This window comes from Eriocheir sinensis, chromosome 27, assembly GCF_024679095.1.
Source record: "Eriocheir sinensis breed Jianghai 21 chromosome 27, ASM2467909v1, whole genome shotgun sequence".
NCBI lineage: Eukaryota > Metazoa > Arthropoda > Malacostraca > Decapoda > Varunidae > Eriocheir > Eriocheir sinensis.
Window position 1 is genome coordinate 614262 of NC_066535.1, and position 13608 is coordinate 627869.

Sequence of the window (13608 nt, forward strand, 5' to 3'; positions counted from 1 at the left end):
CAGAACGAAAAAAATAGGAAATATGCATGGAAATGATTGGACGTCTTGTGAGCTAGCTCTAAAAATATTAAAGATAGCTCAGCAGGATTTTGTGGTCATGTGTATCAATAATTAAACTAGCAATGGCTTTATTGAGAAAACTGAGCGTTTGAATTCTGGTAGTTTGTTTCTAATACTTTCACAGTTTGTTAACATACACTTGAATGTGCTTAACCCAGTAGCAGCGGGGATCATGTTTCTTAATGGTCCCTCCAAGTGAGAAAAATGAGAAAAAATCACCCCTCACACAAACCATTTCATAATATATACCAAAGCATTTGTGATCAGATTATGTATCATCTATTTTGGGGGGTTTATATCATGGCATAAATTTGGCCCGTCTGCTACACGGTAAAGCCACAAATTTGGCCCGTCGCTGCTACACTGTAAAGCCACAAATTTGGCCCGTCACTGCTACAGTAAAGCCACAAATTTGGCCCGTCGCTGCTACACGGTAAACCACAAATTTGGCCCGTCGCTGCTACACGGTAAAGCCACAAATTTGGCCCATCGCTGCTACATGTTAAAGCCACAAATTTGGCCCGTCGCTGCTATACAGTAAAGCCACAAATTTGGCCCGTCACTGCTACACAGTAAAGCCACAAATTTGGCCCGTCACTGCTACACGGTAAAGCCACAAATTTGGCCCGTCGCTGCTACACGGTAAAGCCACAAATTTGGCCCGTCACTGCTACACAGTAAAGCCACAAATTTGGCCCGTCGCTGCTACACGGTAAAGCCACAAATTTGGCCCGTCGCTGCTACAGTAAAGCCACAAATTTGGCCCGTCGCTGCTACCGGGTTAATTCTGACAATTTTGGGGGTGAGGAATTGCACTTTTAACCATTTGAACCATGGGAAAAATTAACACCATTATCACAATTCTTTATGTGAGAACTAATTCTAGTGAGATCCTTTGGTTTCTTGTCTATATCTACATCATTTACATTTATATAGTTCAAGGTTATCGCATCTAGCAACCCCTCTCTACTGGGTGGGGGTTTTCTACAATCTTCCCGTTTTTTATCATCCAGTTATCGTCACCAGTGCAAGGCGGAGCTTGTTGTTCTCCTCGCGTTGTTTTGGTGATATGTAGATGTTGCTCTCTGTTGGGTGTGTATCACGGCTCAGAGTCCTAAACTTCTTGGCATTTCTCAGCACCTTGCCGCGGCTTCTTTCATTCTCCACTTTAACTTTTTGCAGCCTGAGTTTGTTTGTTCCTTGCCGAGTTTTCTGACCAAGTCTAAACGCTTGTGTTACGTTGACTCTGTTGACTTCTAGGAACTGTCTAGCAATGGTTTGGACTGTCTGGATGTCTTCTTTGTCCATGGCAGTCAGACAGTCCTCAGGTTCAGTAAACTGTGAATTATAAGGTAGTAATCCCTACGTCTCTGTCTCTCATAGAACTCTTCCATGTGCACTTCTATGGTTGCTGCAACTTCCTGCTTCACTAGTTGGGCCATTCTCACCTGGTAGTATTCTCACCTGGTGGGGCCATACCAACCGGCCTAGACTGGGCAGGGAAGGCAAAAGTAATAGTCAGACACTCCAGTCAGGCAAGCAGGCAGCATTACAGATGACATAGTGACTGGTTGAGTGTGTCTTCCAATTAAAATAAACTTCAGCTTTGCATAATGACAGACTTGAAACAGTAGAATTAAACGTTATAGAAGGTACAGTTAGCAAAGGGTAATTAGAAGGAGGAGAGTTCAGCATGTCTGCCCAGATATCACTTACTTGTTTCTCCAGGCGGCTTGGCTTCTCAGTGATTTGGTTATCAGCACTTTGAGGCTTTGACTGATGCTTCAGCTGTATGGTGCTGTGTGGTGACCTTTTGCTGCTGTTTGGGCTTTTTTCCATTGGTGAGAGGCAGCGACCTTCACACGGCAGGACTGGCAAAGCCACATGGTGTCTATAGGTCCAGGACCCTCACTGTCCATGGTGCCCCACACACACCGGAAAACCTCCTTCTCCACTGCCCAAGATTCCACTCCCTCCGCACCAACCTCAGAGCTTCCCTAACAAGACTCTGCATTCACAGGCCAACCCTAGAGGACCCGACACTCTCAGCCCCGACACAGCCCTCAAGTGTACGCAGACAACTCAATAGGATCTAACCACCACACCGGTAACGGAACGACGACCAAAAACAGCACCGGATAGCGACTACTACTGACGCCTGACGGGTAGGGGTGGGCAGGTACAGGTACCAGTACCGGTACTAACGGTACCAGCTAAACGGTACGGTACCGGTACCAGATTGCTCGGTACCGGTACCAGTTGCTCGGATTTATTTATTGGATTTATTGATAATTCTTCATGTCCGATTTTTTTTTAGGTTGCTAATAAATATTGTTATTGTTATTAGACTATGATCGAGTACATCCATAATAACTATACATGCTATTATTTTATCGAAAAAATAAATATTCACGTCATTCAGAGAGAGAGAGAGAGAGAGATCACCACTCAGTGAGTGGATATCTCGGTGATATGGGTACTCGACTACTCGATCATAGTCTAATAACAATAACAATATTTATTAGCAACCTAAAAAAGAAATAGATCGAATCGGACATGAAGAATTATCCAGAACTCTAATAAATAAATAAAATAATAAAATAATGGAAACGGGAGCTGTGATGGAAACGGAAAGCAGGACAAAATGGTGGGAACTTGGGGAGACGGTCAGCGGGGCAGTGACTCAGCGTCTACACACAGGGCCCATACCGCATGGAGGCGGGCGAGCGTCGAGCGTCACTTAACGGTACCGGTACTAGCGGCAATGCGCAGTGCCGAGTTATCATTAAGCTTCCCGGAACCCAAGTGATCATGAGGCTTCGCGGTACCAGTACCGATACCAGGTACCGGTACCAGGTATCGGTACCTGGTACCGCGAAGAACCGATTCCTCGCGATACCCGGTATCGGTACTGGTACCGCGAAGCCTCATGATCACTTGGGTTCCGGGAAGCTTAATGATCACTCGGCACTGCGCATTGCCGCTAGTACCGGTACCGTTTGGATCTTAGTGACGCTCGGCGCTCGCCCGCCCGCCTCCATGTGGTATCACGCGGTATGGGCCCTGTGTGTAGACGCTGAGTCACTGCCCCGCTGACCGTCTCCCCAAGTTCCCACCATTTTGTCCTGCTTTCCGTTTCCATCACAGCTCCCGTTTCCATTATTTTATTATTTTATTTATTTATTGGAGTTACTGGATAATTCTTCATGTCCGATTCTTTTTCTTTTTTGGGTTGGTAATAAATATTGTTATTGTTATTAGACTATGATCGAGTACCCACTACCCATATCACCGAGATATCCACTTACTAAGTGGTGATCTCTCTCTCTCTCTCTCTCTCTCTCGCCTACTACACCTCCAATATTTAATCATCTTATATAATCCATCATACAATTCTTTATAGCTAAAAACTCTCACCAAGGGATTCAAACTCTTTTTTCGTTAATGCTTTATTGGATAAATATGATCTCTCTCTCTCTCTCTCTCTCTCTCTCTCTCTCTCTGTAAAAGTTAACGAGTCATACGAATTTAACAGTGGCAAGTAAAAAGAAAACGAAGTCTTGGGTTAAAAGTTAGTGAGTCCCACGAGTCTTTAGAAAACGCTAATATATATTGTTATTGTTATTAGACTATGATCGAATACATCCATAACAACTATACATGCTATTTTTTTTTCGAAAAAATAAATATTCACTTCATTCAGAGAGAGAGAGAGAGAGAGAGAGAGAGAGAGAGAGAGAGAGAGATTTACATAGATTTACATAGAAAATCAGACCACACAGACCCCATGATCCAGACTAGGTGGTCTGTCCTTAAACCTAAGTGATTTTACATTAATCAGAAGGCTCCTAAACGTTGCATTTCTACTCTAGTTGATATTAAGTTGAAGGAGAGAGAGAGTTTTCTTTACAGGAAATTTATTTGGGAATTTCATCAGAAGTCATTAAGAAAAAAAAAAAAAAACTACGGGTACCGGTACCGGTACCCGTACTAACGGTACTTGAGTTTTCGGTACCAGTACTACCGGTACTCAAATTAACGGTACTTGCCCATCCCTAGTGTCCAGGGGACGGCTGGGGGAGTAGGGCCGCGGGGGAGTGTCTGTAGCGTCCAAGGGTGAGGACAAGCACAGTTGTTTACTTGGTGAGGAAGAAAACGCTTGGAATGCTGCACTTCATCAGTCCAAGAAATTCCTTCAAATAATGAAAAATAAAGGAGAAATATTAGATTGAAGCGCCAGCCCTTTAAACGCTGGGCGTATAGCTGTCAACCTGGCCTTTTAAACGGTTAAAGGGACATAGTTTGATGCGTGCAGGACTTATAAGATGCAAGATAAAAGTGTTAAGACCATTTATATCCGAAAATCCGAAAAAAAACTTTTTTTTCATTTTTCAGGTGCAAATGGGGACTTTCCTGGGAGAGTTCGTCACGACAAAGCCATTTCTGGTCTCGAAATTGGGATATTGGCGTCTAAAGTTGGCGGTGATCTCGATAAGAAAACCTATTTTGGTTAATCGGGGCTATTTCCTTGCAAATGGGGACTTGCCTGGGAGAATTCGTCATAAAAAAGCCAATTCTGGTCTCGAAATTGCGATACGACGCCTATCGGCCGAAATACTGGCCTGTAAAGTTGGCGGTGTCTCGTGAAATCAAACCAAAATCTGGAAACCCATTTTCGCTAATAGCGACACAGTGCCTATCGGCAGAGATAATAATTGGACCTGTAAAGTTCCCGTGAAAGGAGTTTACAGGTCCAATATCTCTGCCGATAGGCATTGCATCGCAAATTCGAGACCAGAAATGGCTTTTTCGTGACGAATTCTCCCAGGAAAGTGCAAAACTAAACACAACATATGAGTTCACAGCACGAAACATTTTTAAACTAAACGAAAAAGAAGAAACATATGTTTCACCCTCCCCCTCCGCCCCCTACAACCCCTCCCCCAGGCCACCCCACCGAGAACCCCCCCCCGCCCAAGACCCCCCCCCCCCCGCGGTGATACCGCTCGACCACTACCCCCCCCTAAGCACAAAATCGTTAATTACTCCGTTAATACTCAACCGATCGGATTTTAGTAAAGACCAAAATGTTCAGCGTCGAATGCTACACCCGCGGAGCCCCACGTGTTTTCAACGGGGCCAACAGCTGGCGCTAAGGTTGCTGATGATGACGATGGTCCCAACGGTGAGGAAGAGTGCATGGCCATCACATCCATAGTATGTGCATCACTTTGGGGAACTGCTATACCCTCAGAAGAGACAAATCAACAACCAGGCCAGGTGTCGGAGACTGCTTCAGTACTTGGTCCTCAGTGCTGTCCAGGCAAGGTGTTTTGCCTTTTATGGCGTCCATGGTGCTCAATCTCAACTTGCCCGTCGTTGCTGCAATCGCTGGACAGCACTTTACCTCCAGACACAGGGCTGGCTGGGGCAGGTTTGGGACACCCTAGCAAGCACGAGTACGCATGCTCACCGATAACATGTTTATATGTATTGTTTTGGGTTTAAAATGTTAAGAATTCCAACATATTTCCATAGGAGAGCTGAAATATATGAATCAAAATTTCCACCAGAGAGGAAGAGGTTATCTGTTACTCAGGTGGGATGGTTGTAGGTGGAGTGGAATGAAGAAGTGATAAGTTAGGGGAATCTTCCAAAGAGGTTTTATTTGTCATTCAAGCCAATCCTCATCGACAGACCGATTTGCTCGGCGAAAGTTAATAGAGTTGGTCTGTTTGCACCCTCTTCACGGGCCGTCATTGACAAAGGCCCATAGACCCATGGGCAAAATCTTTAAACAACGTCAATCTTCATTGTGGTCAGACACGCCAGTCCTCGTCGATAAATCGACTTGGTCGGCGTAAGCCGATGAGTCGATGTTGGTACCCTCTTCCAAGTACCTTCTTCATGGCCACTCCGCGGAGGGACAAAACAACATCTTTATTGTTACTTCGCGTTGTTCTGAGACACTCTAGTTCTCGTCGGCAGACCGACTTATAGTGGGCGTCAGCCAATAGAGTTGGCCTGTCGACACCCTCGTTATGTTCGTCTCATTGTTCAATGTTCATTGTCTCTACCACATGATGCTTAGTCAAACTGAAATCGCTCTCGCCTTCAGAGACACGCTAGTCCTCGTCGACAGACAGACTTGGTCGGCTCTGCTTACGTCAGCCGATAGAGTCGAAGCACCGTGCTACGGGCCGCCATATATTGGCAAAGGCTCATGCCCCCCCTTTAAGGAGGGAGCAATCTTTAAACAACAACCCTCGCCTTTATGACACATTTCCGCATATCGTGAAGTGATTACACAGGACTGTTCGTGTAATAAAACAGTGACATGGACAAATTAATACAGTACACACATTTTCTTAATTTCTTTAAAATTCAGCTTCCCATAATTCCCTCATATTAATTCGTGTTGAATTTTCAATCACATTTTGGAAATCAGGTGCCTTATTAATAAGCAGGTCTGGGGGTGAAGTTTTCCTCTCTGAAGATTAGTCGCAGAATCGGGGCTCTCGCAAATTCCGTGAGAGGTAAAAGTACCCTGGAAGGTCTTTCAGCAGTTTAGGAGTAAAGGATAAATTTTTGTAGGTACTCGGCGTGATGTGCTGAGCAAAAAGAGTGACTCAGAGCTGGAGAATAGGTATAGACTAGATAGAAAGGGCATGAGGAAAGAAGGGGTAGGTGGTCAAGAAAATATGGTCTCCTTGACGGCGGATGCATGCAATATAGATAACATGGGTGGTGGTCAGCGTCAGTGACTCACCACAGGCCGCCCTGCCTGCCACCGTAGTCTAGCTGAGCGAAACTAGAGTTTATTATCAGTTTATACGAATGTAAATAACAATTATTAAAAAAAATGAAACCATAAATAATAAGCATATAGCCCATATTACGGCCTATATTTGTAAAAAACAAAGCGAAATTTCTCCTTCTACGAGTTATCTGTTTGCAATAAGGTGGCACATAGGAGTAATCTCGGGAGTACCTCGTGCGAGGAAAAACGGCCTCCTCTTACGATTCTTTATCAATTTGGCCCCGGCACTGTTCTCTGTGGCCCCCCGTGGTGCAGTGTTTAGCGTGCCTAACTATGAATTTGCGGGCTTGGGTTAGGATTCCGCCCCGGAAAGTTGGCCAGCGGCCCACATATTTGTTCATCCTTCCTTTCGGGACGGTCAAGATATGGATACCTGGGAAAGCCTGGAGAGGGTAAACTGTGATAACCTAGCTGGATGTTTCACTGACCCTGTTGTTGTTATTCAAAGATTGCTCCCTCCCTATAGGGGGGAGAGCACGGGCATTTAGCAGGGTGCCGACAGACCGACTCTATCGACTGACGTCAGCCGAGCCGACCAAGTCGGTCTGTCGACGAGGACTGACGTGTCTCTGTGGCCCTGTGTCCCGGGTATATATAATGAGTTTTCACCCAAAACAGATTCAAGTGTTAATGGTAAGGAGATGAACAAAACGACCACGCGCAGCTAACTTTTGCCTCCAACTTTACTTATATTCTTCTCTAGTAATGATAGTACACTTACCAATGCAAAAGTATATATGTGGTGAAAATTGACGAGATCATTAGACATGTGTTGAAGCAGTATGATGGGTAAACGTCACACTCCGGCTGATCAGCCCTCTGCCGTTGAGGTGAGAATTATGTCACTAACCACCCAGCCCCCTTTTACAGCCCCACCCCAAGCGAGTAAACTTAATATTTCAGTGGCCTTTGGTTTAGGTATCCACACTGGTTTACTTTTAAAATGCATGTTTTGCGCGGTGACTTGTGGCAAGCCTTTGACTAAAGGGATTAACAAAGATGATACTCTGGCCAAGAGGGCTGTGTGTGTGGAGCCCTCCTACACACATGAGCTGCATACCTCATACGAGGCCAGACAAGGCACATATATATGGACAGCATCTGGGAAAGGGAAAGAACTGGCGGAGACGATACAGAACGCCTAGCCTCGGAATATATAAATAAGTAAGAGATGAAGTATGAGATTTGCAGCTGAAATTTTGAGCTCAGGATAGACAGGATAGACTAGATAATTCAGGATAGAATGTTTAGTGTAGAAGAAGGTGACTGTTGAGTGTTATCGAAGAATAGAGGACAGGTGTTTGAAAGATTGTATCGAAGTGAGAGTTGGAGAATGAGTCTTTGAGGCATTGAAGGACACCAAGTTGCTCCTACCCCATTCGGGTATGATAACAAGGTTTGAGGAAAGGCGTTCTGCAGCTTCCATCCTTACGTTATGTAATTCCTGTTGGAATGATCTGTCAAAAGATGTTGAGTAATGCAGAGTAGAGTCATCGGCGTGAGTGGATAGGACAGTTTGTTATGGAATGATTATTAACCCATTCATTGCCAGAGGCAGACACCCTCCAACCTCCTGATGCCGGGCAATTTTCGAATTTTTAAGGGGGCTTAATCACTATATTATGATATAAAAACAATAAGTATGTGCATTTTGAACAATATCGTTCCAAAACGATGGTCGGAGGTTGACTGACTGTGTCCCGGGAGCGTGGCTTGGGTTAAGGGGAAAAGTGGGGCTCGCTGAACAATGGTAGGCCTACAAGCCAAGCAAGTGTGGGCGAGCTGGCTACAGTGCTTCTTGCGCTACGATTTTTTAAACTGCTGTCCATTTATATATATATATATATATATATATATATATATATATATATATATATATATATATATATATATATATATATGGACGTGGCACTGAGGGGAAGGATCGGGTTGTCCATAGATATACGGACGTGGCACTCAAGGGGTTAATGACCAACAGAAAGAGAGTGGTAGTTAAAACAGAGCCCTGCAGGGCACCATTGTTAATAGGTATAGGGGAAGAACATTGACCGACCACCAACGCAGAGATAGATCGGCCAGAGAAGAAACTGGAAATAAAAATATAGGGAGAGGGATAGAATATGTAGGTGGGTAGTTTGAAAAAGGAAAGATTTGTGCCAAACTTTAGCAAAAGCTTTCGAGATGTCTAGGCCACACCAAAAGTTTCACCGAAACGGTTGAGAGAGGGTGACCAGAAGTCAGTTAGGAAAGCAAGATCACCAATAGAACGCCCCTTGCGGAACCCGTACTGGCGGTCAGAGAGGTCATAAGATGTTAGATGCTTAAGAACTTTCCTCTTAAGGATTGATTCGAAAGCTTTAAGAGAACAAGAAGTAAAGCTACAAGACAGTAGTTTGAAGGATTAGAGTGGTCACCCCTCTTAGGCACAGGCTGTATATATGCGTGATTCAAGCAGGAAGGAAAGGTAGACGTTAAAATGCAGAAACGAAAGAGTTTGAACAGGCAGGGTGTCAGCACGGAAGTACAGTTTTTAAGGACAATAGGAGGCACTCCACTGGGCCCATAACCCTTCCGAGGATCGAGGCCAGAGAGGACATAGAAAACATCATTCTTAAGAATTTTAATAACAGGCCTAGTGGGTCAGAGGGGGAATGAGTAGGAGTAGGATGCCCGTAATCATCCAGATGGTAATTTTTAGAGAGTCTGAGCGAAGAATTCAACTTTAGACATAAATGTGACATGAGTGTAGCCATCACGAATAAGGAGAGGTGGGAAAGAAGAAGTAAAATTAATAGATATATATTTTGGCTAGATTCCAGAAAGTTCTGTGAAGAATTTGAGAAAGCAAGATCTTACCATTTTCCATTAATGAAAAAGGTTTTCGTGAGTCGAAGAATTCATTTGGCGCTATTTTGGGCAGATATTTAGATATCAGGACTTACAGAATGGTCACTTTCCTTTTGTGAGCAGCCTCTCTGATTTTGAAAGGACGAGAACAAGCGTGATTGAACCAGAGCATATTAGCCGGAGGCGTTGAGAAAGTACATACGTAGATTGTGTTCTTCCTTTCCAGAAATAATCACATCAATAAGGGGTTGGGCACACAGAGATGGGTCTTTGACCTGGAAGCAGTAATTATTCCAAGATAAATCGGTAAATACCATCTCACTTCGTTCCACCGAGCCGAAGTACAATGCCAGAAGCACCGTCTCCTCAGCGGGTCCAGAGGTTGTACAGGAATGATGGGACAGAATGCAAGAATATGGTTGTAATCGGAGGGGCCCAACGGTCAGAACAGTTTAACAGACTAAGCTGAAGGATTAGAGGTTAAAAAGAAGTCTGAAATGTTGGGGGGGTGTCTCCAAGGTTGTCAGGGGTACGTGCAGGGTGCAGAACCAGCTGCTCAAGATCACTGAAGAGAGCAAAGTTGTAGGCTTGTTCACCAGCCTGGTCAGTGAAAGAGGATAAAGCCAAAGCTGGTGGTGAATGTTGAAATCTCGTAAGATGGAAATTTAAGCGAAGGGAGAGTGACTGAGTGAGTCAAGATATACTCCGCTTTGGACTTCAAATAGTCAAAGATTTTTACATAGTTTGTAGAGTTAAGTAAGAGATAAACAGCATAGAATGACAGTTAAGTCTATAAGGCGGTGGCTGAGTGGTTAGCGTGGCGGTCCCGCGTTCGCCGCGTCCCGTATGATGTGGGTTCGAATCCGTCGCTATCACCTGGGATTTTTCAGTCACCGCTGAGTAATCTAAGACTACCCACATGCTGTCATGAAAACCACCCATCAACCCGGGCTCTAAAAAAACTGTCCAAGGGAAATCAGGAATGAACTCCGGTGGCAGCTTGAGCCAAAAGTAGATGGCGCCTTTATGAGCACTTGCTTGCGCCATTACGGCCTTGAGCCGACCACCAGGTTCATCCAAGAAAGCCTACCAGTGCCAGGCCAGGAAAAAAAAAATAGATGGTGTAATATTTTCAATAATCATGGACGTGAGCACGAGAGAAAGTGATGTTGTTTTGTAAATAGATGCAAAATCCATCTTTGGATTGGAATATAGGATAAAGATAGTTGGAAGGAACAGAGTAGAGATTATTATCAATAGACTCAGAAATCTGTGTTTTTGGTTAGGAAGAGAAGGTGAGGTTTAGAGAAGGAGAGGTAGTGTTCCGCAGCAGGGAAATTTGAACAAAGACCGCCAACGTTTCAGAAATTGATGAAGAAAAAGTTGGAATAGCTATCAAGACATCTTTTGGGTCTATAGCCAAAACTGGAGTTCGATCTGGGGACATTTATGCCCCACCCCCCCAAGATAGGGACTCCGAGGCATTGTACTGCACAGTCGTAGTAAATTTTGATAAACATTGAGGAAGTGGTGTATGTATTGCGTACATAATTTCCTCAAAATGATCAACATTCATTATGGCGTCTCATGATATATCCTAGGAGTCCAAATGTTGAGGGGGGCCGCAAATGCCCTCTGCTCGTACTCCACTTTTTTACTGACGTCAAGAGGTGTCTTGATAGCTCCTCTAACTTTTTTTTCATCACTAGTATCTGCAACATTCGTGGTCTTCATTCTAATTTTCATACTCCTCTAAATCTCACCTTTTCTTCCTAACCGAAACATAGGTCCCTGCTACTGCTGACACGACTTTCTACTCCTGCTCATCCCCCTTCTATTCAAATTACTTATGGAAGAATTAACCAGCATCGTCATTCTATATTTCCTTCCACTGGCAAACTGGAACAGCCTTCCTCTGTCTGTATTTTCTCCTACCTACGACTTGACACTTCCAAGGAGAGTATCAAAACACCTCTCCTTCCGAAACTGACCTCTCTTCTTGCCTCTCATTCTTTTGTACTGTTATTTGGCCCTTGAGCTGCCCCTCTTGCTGTAAAAAAAGCGCAATTTCAGTTCTGGTCACCTTACTATATAATGGACATTGGTGGGCACCGCTAATTAGCTTCGCCAACTGATAATCCACTAACTAAAAAGTTAGCTTCGCTTACGCTTAACCGCTAAACTCATAAAGAAATTAGTGGAAGCTAATGCTAACCGCTAACCGCTAACTTTTTTTTTATATTGATTTAGCCTCGATTTAGTATTTTGGCTCTAAAACCAGACCAAGTGACCTAAAAATTCAATATGTTGTAGCTTAGGTATAGAGCTTTCCAAAAAGGTATCGCAGGCCAAAATCAGATGATGATAAAGGTGTACACATATAAACAAATTAAATTCAAGATACATTTTTTTTAAAAGGAAGATGCATTACCCTGAAATACAAAAAAAAATCCCTAATAATTGTCCCATTACCCTCCTCTAAGGCGTAATTTACACAAAAGTGGAAGCCCCATTATTATTGCGCCATGTGGCACTATTGGTGCTGTGTCTGCCCACAACAGACAAGAACAAACCTGTATGTATTTTTAGTGGACTTAAAGTTAGCAGAGGAGGAACTACATTTAGCGGAAGTTAATTGGTCCGTTAACTGTTTCCAAAATTAGCGTAAACGCTAATCAGCTAGCGAAAAAGCTAGCTTCGCTAATTAGCGGTTAGCGGATTAGCGGAATAGCTGGAATAAATAAGGACAGAAGAGAACATATTCAACCTGTCCTAATTTGAAGCCTAACACGATGGGAATGATATTATTTATTTTTTTCCTTCGTTGTCCTCTGTCTCCCCATTACCCCACAGAAAAGAACAAATTACCACACTTGGGGTAATTTGGTGGGGTAAATTATCCCACTTGGGGTAATTTACCCCAGGTTGAGAACTCCCGGTTTAAGGAGTAGATAACCAATCACATTTAGGCAAATTTGCTGGATGAATGGTTAATGTAAATACTTTGTACAATCTCATATGGATGTTATAAAGATTCGCGGATGCGGATGACAGATAATGAACATGACGGCCTATTTAAGACCATTTCCATATACGACCATAACACTATCTCGTGTTCTGGTTTCCTGGTTTGTCTCACAGCTTCTATTGTGGATAATAAGACGAATGTACAGATTTTTTTTTTTTTTTTTTTAGTCTCTTAATACCAATGTGTCTCATTTGACAAATCGGTCGACTTACTCTTAAGAGTTAATGTAACACTGGTCATTGCTGTAATCGGCGGGTGAGCCTGGGACCGGCTGGCGTCACAAAGACTCCATCGTGGCTACACTCGCCGTGCCATGCACCAACTTCCATGATTATGAATAAAACCACTGAACACCAGAATCATACCCAGCACTCGCCACCTGACCCATCCTGCAACCACCCGGGTCTTGACCCCCACCTCTCCAGCCCCGTCCGCCACCGCTCCTGCAGCAAGGGACAATCAGGTGTGGGGGCCATACTAGGCTGTCAGAAGGTAGCACAACTATTTCCCTGTACTTGTATACATTTTTTTGTTACTTGCTATTACCTAATTTCTACAACCAACAGGAAAAACAGACCCATTTAATATATTTGGCATCAGCTGGACCACAGATTCTCTCAGGACATGGCTAACGTGCTCTTCCGATTATATAGTCGGCCTGCGGGTAGCGGCGGGGCGGCGGGTCGATGATGGTGGGTAGACCAGCATAGGCGAAACCTGCAGGGAAGTCGTAGTCGATATCTCGATCGAAGTAACGGTAAGGGGAGGTGTAGCCGTGCGACAAGTGGTTGCGGATAGTAAACTGCTGCGCAGGGTGCTGATAATCATACGTATTGTAATTATATGAAGAACC

At 44.1% G+C, this 13608-nt stretch overlaps 1 protein-coding gene across 1 annotated transcript in view; it reads right to left on the reverse strand.

Moving 5' to 3' along the window:
• Positions 1 to 12121: 12121 nt before the first annotated feature.
• The window catches only part of LOC127003970 (uncharacterized), an 18615-nt gene continuing 17128 nt past the window's right edge, over positions 12122 to 13608 (reverse strand). The window contains exon 3 of the mRNA XM_050871049.1: positions 12122 to 13608. This exon is cut by the window's right edge and continues 342 nt beyond it. Within this exon, the coding sequence (XP_050727006.1) occupies positions 13384 to 13608 (225 nt within the window). The 3' untranslated portion in view covers positions 12122 to 13383.